Raw genomic sequence first — 8,597 nt, 5'->3', positions numbered from 1 at the left:
GAGGAAACTTTATCCTTAAGCATAATTTTCGGTAAAAAAAAAAAGTATTATCAAAGCTTTTTTCACGGGTCGTGGCTCAGTTGATAATACAGGCTGAACATATGAAAAGAGCTATCGGATTCGATCCCTACTAAATACACTTACATGGATACCGATGGTTTACAAAAAAAAAAAAATTCTCTTAGCTTTAGAATTTTTAGAAGAACCTTAGAAAGTTTTTATAAAATAATTTCTTGGCATGACAAAAAGATATTCCCTCGTCCTATTTTATTACTTGTTATTTCTTTTTTGGACGTCTCAAAATGTTTACAAGGTTTCTAAATTTAGATATGTAAATAATTATTTTTTCTATAATAATCTTTATGATTGTTCATTAAATGAAAAACTTTTATTAATATCTAAATGAGTGAAGGGTATAAAATGATAAAATAATTTTTATTAATTAAATTCTTAATATGTGTGTTTTGTCAATCATGCAAATAAAATAGGATAGAGAGATTATTATCATTATTATTATTATTATTATTATTATTATTATTATTATTATTATTGGTATGAGTAGGATAAATTTCCCGTGACGACGATTGCGCGCGCACGTATGCAAGGACTTGAGGATCAATAAAAAGAAATCAAGTTGCTTTTATTTTTTATTTTTTTGTGTATCATTCATAGTAGGTCAGCAGCTAAACCAGAAATTGCTTAAAAACACACCAAGACATAATCTAATAATAAGTATATATACTATCTAGCAATAGATTATATTCGAATCCCCTCCTCCCATACTCACAAAAAAATTGCTTAAAAAATAGAAACATTGAAAATTATTATTTTGTTGTTTTAAGCCATAAATTTGATCTTTTTAATCATTTAGTTCCGAGTTAGGGCGATAATTATAATAAAAAAAACATTTTAAAGTAAATTTTCAGAGGGCAAATTAAGTCTTGCTCCTGTTATTAATATGAGAAAAGTTCTTAAAACCAGGCCAAGAATAGTTATTAGAATCCAAAGTCTGCAGATTAAGTAAAAGATTCTTTGCTGCAAAGTTAAATAGTTGTGGATATGCTTGAAATAGATTCCAAGGGAAAATTTCTGCAAAAATTCATAGATATATATCCCGATGTTCTTCCATTTATTCTTGAGCAAAAGTCATCTATATTCCCTTTACTAATTTCCTATTCCAACACAACTAAAACTTGATCATCAAACTACATCTTCCTTTATTTGGTTTCTTACGAAGTAATTTTTTCCAGAGAGGAGAAAAAGGATTCTGCAACCAAAGGCACATGCATCGTCATCTGTCACTCAGGCAGAAAAGCTCTCTAGTTACTTGTAAGTTACCAGGAAGATGTGGGCATGTGGCTTCACAACCTGCACTACTTATTTCTATATTTACTTATTTATCGATCTGTTGGCTGATCTCTTCCATTTTTTAAAATATAAAAACAATATAATAGCAGTTAGTTTTTAGTTTTTACCCGTAACTATTTATATAACGGTTTAAATTAGAAATATTTAGTAAAATAACTATTTAATTAGTTGTTTAATTTAAAATATTAGTCGTTCAATTAACAAAATTCAAAGGAAAAAACAATGAATTTGATTGTACAGAAAAAATTAATTAATAGTTATTCGCTAAAAGTTAAAGGTTACAGTATTTAACGTTTTATAAAAATTCTCTGCCTGTAAAAATTTTTATAAAAGTGATATTACCAACGCTACAGTTAATTAAGTTAGAGTTTTGAATCGGTGAAAACCTTAAAACTAAGTAAAAACAAATAAGCTATTGTTTTCTTGAAATCCGAATAATGAGCGAAATGGATGAGTAGCTTATAATGGGGTTCTTGTTGGGGATGAAAATAATTTTTATCAGGCTGGGCTCCAAACAAGTTGGGTCTTATTGGCCCATCAAAGGTGGGCTTTGAAGCCTGAAACACAAGCCTATTTGATCTTCTTGGTCACATACCTTATTTTGGCACTTGAGCCTAATTTGCCACTATGGGTAGAAGTAGAAGGCTTTTTTGGGGAGCCCATGTTATAGAAATGTATTGGATCAAAGAATCAGTCACCACAAGCAACTGAAGAAATGAGCACTTTCTGTAAACCCCATATTATATATTTATTTAATCCTTCAATATTACATTAATTTTCATATTTTAATTCTTTAATAGGTAATTAATTAAACAATTTATTCATCTGGAATTCAAATGTTAATTTCTCTCTACATACAGTTTAAACCATGCTACAATTTGTATATTATACGTGCTATTGTATTTCCACAAACAACCTTTAACATTTAGACTTTCCATAAAATAATTATATATAGTTTACCTAATTAATGTAAAATTATGGTTAATTGCAACTGAATATACACAATCAAGATAAAGAAATTTTATAAACTGAACCAAATCACAAATTTTCAAAACCATGGTTTTGAATCGATTTGGATAGTTTTGTGACAGTTTATGAACACTCCTAAGGTGAAGTGACAGCATCAAGGCACTCAAATGCTAAGAACTTTCCCTGTGTGCTGACGAACTATATTATGATGGTCCTATTGGGATGCAGGAGATATCAATGGTTTACCTTAATCTTTTCCATCTTCCCTGAACTTATTATTAGTGTACATTAGTATACCTAATTTAATTTGTAACACAAAACACATTAAACATCTATTTATATAATAATAATAATAATAATAATAATAATAACAACAATAAGCTTAAAGGAAAAATATAATATTTGGTCAGAGAGAAAATGATTTGAATATTTTTACTATTTCTTTCCTTTTCTTCCAATGTCATTATCTGGGTCCATATCTACATACGTATCCACAACGGAAATTGATACTTTTTTACATTTTAATACATAAAGTTACCAAAATTTACATTCTCTACTAAATTTTTACATTTTCCCCCACTAAATTATTAACTTTATAAATCACCACCATTGACCAAATACAAGGTTAATCTTATCAATCAACTCTCATAATTTATTAACTCACCCTCCCTATCACAAATTCACAATCACACACTAATATTTTACTCTTAACAAAGCTCACACGCAAAGCAATCACCATTGTATCAATCTAAGCAAGGACTTAAAAAGAAAATGTCATCAAGCCGATCATTACTTGGAGAATTACCACCATACACCAACAGCCCATTTTCCCCATTCAACCGGCCCGACGAAAAAGCACACCACCCTCGCGGCCCAGGATGATTTTTCGAGCCCCGCCCATCATCCACCTTCTTCCACTCTAAAATCTCCGTGTCCAAAGCCCATGCTTCGCTAGTAAACTTTCCGGCACCCATGTGGCCCAAGTCACTCGGGTCCACTTCTCCACCGTAGATCACTATGTACTTTCCAATCCCAACCGTTGAAAATACACTTCGAGCCGATGGTTTTTCACCGCGTATCTGTACTTGCTCCCACTTTCCAAGGGTCGGGTCAAAGCTATGCACATCGTCCGTTTCCATACCCGCGAACCCATATACGACCCATATTTTCCCTCCGGCTACGGCCAGCCCAGGCCCGCCTCGGCCCTTACAATTTTCTCCTGGTGTTGGATACTTGATCCATTTTTGTTCGACCACATTATAGGCCCATAAATCATTAAGCCGGCCGGCGACACCACAGCCGCCGAAAATGTACACGTGCCGATCATCGGAGGTGGTTGAATGGTAACTCCGGTGAGGAGGCCCGGTATCGCCACTAGATAGTAGCGTCCACTTATTAGTATCAGTGTCAAAAGAGTAAAGCTCATTAAGCTCCTTGTGTTCACTGTCTCTGCCACCAAACACATTAATAGTTTTCCCAACTGCGGCCATTGTGACACCGACCCGCGGCGGCGGTATGTCTCCGGTGACTTGAAGGGTAGACCATGTTTGGTTGTCGAGATCAAAGACGTGAAGGTCGTTGTCGACAGGGACACGTGGCGCAAACTCGCCACCAAAAGCGTAGGCCTTGTGTCCTACTAAGGTAATGGCGTGTGAGCTTCTGGCTCCAGGACCAGTCCCTTTCTGATCAAGCTGATACAAGCAGATAACAAAAATTACTGAATTCAAATTTCTCGGAAATGAATTTCAGTCAAATCAAGAAAAGGAGATTTTGGATTCAATAAAAATAACAGGAATTGAATTCCTAATATAAACCATTTCCATGAAATTGATTGATCAAGAAGAAGAGAGAGAGAGAGAGAGAGAGAAGTTACCTCGATCCAATTGCCTCGAATGACGGCCATGGAAAAGATTTGTACCGAGTCTCGGAATTGGAATGCCTTTGCGTTTCGAAGAACAGATTATGATCATATAGAGAAGATGTTATCTTCCTATTTCCAACTGAAGCATATCGTACAACGGTTAGCTAATATAATTAAATTTTATTCGAATATTAAATTACAGGATTTTTCTTCAGTGATGGGCTGATGGCATGCAATGTGCCATGCTGACATGACAATCCTAATATGTCTATTTAATAGTTAATTAATTAAAAAATTAGTTCACCTTCTCTCTCACCAAAAAAAAAAAAAAAAAAGAAGTCCACCATCTGCAAACTCTGCAGGCTTCATTTTATATTATATATATAAATTATTTATTTTATTATTATATTTAATTATTTGTTTATTTTTAAGTTATTTCTTTTATTAAAATAAATTGTTCATCGTTAGAAATATATTTTCTCACTTAAAATAAAAATTAGTTTCCTTTAAAACGTTTTAGTTTTCTCCTTAACCATAAAAATATCTTTTGTTAATTGATTTTTCCAAATATTTCAAATATTACTAAACAATATTTTTCAATAAACTATTTTATGAAAATAAAAGAAGCCTTAAAATAATTTAAATAAAATACAACGTTAATAATAAAGTGGTGGTAACATTATCGCTAAAACAAAAAAATATTATTACCAGATCAAGATTTTTTACTTATATCAAAATTGATAAAATTTTCCCCTTTTCACTTGAATCAAATATATTTTTTAATTTTTTTTTTCAATTTCCATCAATATTTTGTTGCGTTCAAATCAAATTGGTACCTGATTGCAAGGTTTTCAATAATTTAAATATTTAATTATAATATTTTTTTCTATTCAAACAGTAAAATAGAAAAAAATTTAAAAATTGCGAAATTAAATGTATAATTAATCTTGGAGTATATTATTAAGGTAGAGTATCAATAATGAATCCTTAGAGATGCCGCTTTAAATAGTCATTAATAGTATAACACAATTTCCCTACCATATTTACACTTCATAAATCAGCCTTGTTATTTATTTTTTTTCTCTTTAATTAGTATTAAGAAAAAAAATACATCGGAAATCATATATTAACTACGTTCGGCAACATCTTTTCTGGTAGATTTTAATATAATTTTTTAATATTTTTTCTCTAGTATTAAGTTAAAACATTATCTCTATTACTTATCGTGTTTGATAGTGTACCGTTGATACATATTTATAATTTGAGAGAGCATATTACAAAACATTACTCCCTTTTAATTTTTGATGGAATTCTGGTTAAGTAGTTAACAACTACTAAAACAACTAACTTTTAGTTATACAAAAGCAAATTCGTTGGCACCTCTTTCATTTAATAATAATATTATTGTTAAATCATTTTCGAGAAGTGAGATGAGATGATAGAAATTTTTTCTCCCTTAACTAAAGGTCTCGAATTCGAGCCTTGAATATGAATTCTTTTTAAACACTCAGGAGGGACCTTCTTTGTGGGTCTGTCCATTGTGAATCCGAATTTAATTGGGCCAATGGGCTCAGACACCGAAGGATTAAAACTAATAATATTATTGTTATATCAAAATATATTAGTCCCATAAAATAACCCTCTTTTATTTTAAATCAAATATACTTTCTTTTTTTTTTTTTCTCTATTTGTATGAATACTTTGTTGCTTGTGAATTAATGTAACACCTAATTGCAACACTTTTAGTAGTTTTGAGATTTATTTATAACTTTTTGTGTTTTAGATATCAAATAAAAAAGTTTAAAAGCTCTCACACACACCACATATGTAATTAACCTTAAAATACACCATTAAAGTATAGCTTAAAATAATGAATCATTAATAATGTAACGCAACTATTCCCTAACCGCCATTAGACTTCATGAATCTAACTCATTATTTTTGTTTTATTATCTTTGGCATTGGCAAGAAAATAATACACTAGTATCATCGCAGTGTGTGTGTATATATATATATATATATATCGGTCAATCAAGTGTTATCTGATTAGTTTTCTTTTAATGTCGGAGTGAGAAGTTCAAATTCGATTCTCTAGACAAAAATTTTCATCAATTTAATAAATTAAGAGAGGACCATGTCTTATTATATAGCTCGTAATATTGTTAATCTTCTAATGAATTAAAGAGAGAGGAAAAAACCACACAAAAACAATGAACCAAACCAAACTGATGAAATTGAGGAAAAATTTGTCTAGATTCGTTCTATGTCTCCACCTATGAATCAAACCAATGAAATTAACCCTTTGTTTGGATGAAGGGCGAGAGGGATCGTTAAAATAAGTAAGGTATAGTAAAATATAGTACGGGAAAGTATGACAAATGTCTTTTTTGTGTTTGTGGAGAAGGTATGATAAATGAAGGTCTAATAACATTGTTTTGTTTGGTTTAATGGTGGAGAAATGTACTGTTAAATATAAATATTACGAAAATACCCTTGTCATGGAAGATTTATAAATATAATTATGAATAATTTTGAAAATTAAAATTTTTAACCATGTTTACACCCTAATTCAGGTTGTTGAAGATTGGAGTGTTTAGATGGATTTTCAATCCCTCAAATAACTTTCAAAAAATCATACTCTCACTCAAACTCTTTTCCCAAATGATTAGATAATACATTTTACTCTCCAAACCTATTAAATAACCTCTATAATCTGTAAGAATTTTTTAAAGAGTGTCAGCGATTTTATTTTATTTTATTTTTTTATTTTTGTGTATATTAATGGTAAGATATCAATTTTAACTTTTAGACAAGGCATAAGACAGGATAAGATATCAATTAGTAGATTAATGGTAAGCAAGGTGCACATCACAATGAATTATTCCATATTTAATGATTATTTTAATTTGCTTGACGTATGGAATGATTATTTTCATGGCTAATGAATGAATAAATTAAATAAAAGAGTGCTCTTACCACCAGTTGAAACCGGTGCTACTAATTTGTGTTCTTAAGAATATAAAACTTGCATTTGGTGGATTTTCCTCTTGTCGTTTCCTTAATTTTTTTGTTCTTGGAGTATTGAAGTAAATCCTTCTAAAATTCAACTGAAATATAATCCACTTTCTATTAAAATTATTATTTTAGACGTATAAATTTAATAAAACTGTTTTTTCTTAATGAAATATTAATTTATAAAATATTAAATTAGTTGTTCCTAAATTGAATTTTCCAAGACATTGAAATGAAAATTTTTATTTAAAAGAAATATAAAGAGCACAACTTGTGAATTTTAACTGTTTTTTAATTTAGCATGGTAATGGATAACTCACGATTTTCTAAGATTTCCCTTCATATCTTAGTTGAAATAGGTTAATTATCATTTAAGGTAACTTGTATCCTATTAAAACAAATAACTCATTAATTAATGTAAAGAGAGTTAAAGGAGTGATTTTTTTAGTTTGAATAAAATGTTCTTCTAGAAGATTTTGAATAACATTTTTTAATAGGAAACAATTTTTAAAATATCAAGGTATTTCAATAAATAAATAAAAATTTATTAGAAAATCATCTAAAAAGACTGTGTAAATTTCGTTATTTTAATAATATTTAACTGTGAATTGTTTAACAGGCATTTTATTAAATATTTAAAAAAATAATATTTCATTATTCCTTCTCTTAAAATCTAAACACTACTGTAAATGTTACAGTAGTATAGAGATTAACATGGAGAGTAGGCTAACGTTCCTTATGTATTTTATGGAAATAGAGGAAACTTAGGAAAGGACAAAGGAAAATAAGGTTTTCTATCATTGCTAATTGCAAGGAAGGAAGGGGCCACCTCATCTTGCTCCCCACAAGAGAGAACCTTTGTCGTTACCTTAGATAATTATCCTTTGAAAGTTGAAACTTCCTCGCGAAGTAGAAGATGAAGTTATCAAATGTGGACGACCTTAGCTAAAACCTTAACGACGTTTTTAATCATCCATCCTTCTCAACTCAACTCAAGCGCTTTTGCTTTGAGTGCTTAAGTGGCCAATCTCCGATTCCTACAAGGGAAGGAATAGGATGGCTGGTTTACTCATTTTATGTCTTTAATTTAAATAACACAAAGAAATTTTATTTACGAGATTTTTTATTAAGCAAGCGAAATTTATTAAAAGAAATTATTTGTAATTAATGTTACTTAGATTTATTTAGTTTTTTATAAATAAGGAAAATAAAAATATTAGTTTACTCTCTCAAGTGTCTGTGCTTATATTCCTGTTTAAACATAACTAGCAAAAAAAATATAGAATATAGTTACAAATTTAAATAACATATGTCAATCAATCCAAAATCCTTTCGTAATTTAATTATCAAATTGAAGCATTATCAAATTGAAGCATTACACAAAGTA

The 8,597-nt window shown here is 29.9% G+C and overlaps 1 protein-coding gene across 1 annotated transcript; it reads right to left on the bottom strand.

Moving 5' to 3' along the window:
• Nucleotides 1–2,840: 2,840 nt before the first annotated feature.
• On the bottom strand, nt 2,841–4,428 carry LOC105641559 (thiohydroximate-O-sulfate sulfur/sulfate-lyase (nitrile-forming) NSP5). The gene is made up of 2 exons (XM_012226142.4): nt 4,211–4,428; nt 2,841–4,028 (listed from the first exon to the last, which is right to left on the bottom strand). The coding sequence occupies exons 1-2, from the start codon at nt 4,238–4,240 to the stop codon at nt 3,081–3,083; spliced, it is 978 nt and encodes a 325-aa protein (XP_012081532.3). The 5' UTR covers nt 4,241–4,428; the 3' UTR covers nt 2,841–3,080.
• Nucleotides 4,429–8,597: the final 4,169 nt, after the last annotated feature.

Source organism: Jatropha curcas, chromosome 3 (assembly GCF_041381405.1).
Source record: "Jatropha curcas cultivar XTBG-Jc1 chromosome 3, XTBG_Jcur_1.0, whole genome shotgun sequence".
NCBI lineage: Eukaryota > Viridiplantae > Streptophyta > Magnoliopsida > Malpighiales > Euphorbiaceae > Jatropha > Jatropha curcas.
Note: the sequence above shows the minus strand (reverse complement) of the source record. Positions and strands in the feature narration are given on the sequence as shown.

Excerpts from the sequence above, each read along its gene's own strand:
- LOC105641559 (XM_012226142.4), bottom strand. The coding sequence starts at position 4,240 with ATGGCCGTCATTCGAGGCAATTGGATCGAG. Across the intron at positions 4,029-4,210 it reads TTCGAGGCAATTGGATCGAG|CTTGATCAGAAAGGGACTGG; the intron begins GTAACTTCTCTC and ends TGCTTGTATCAG.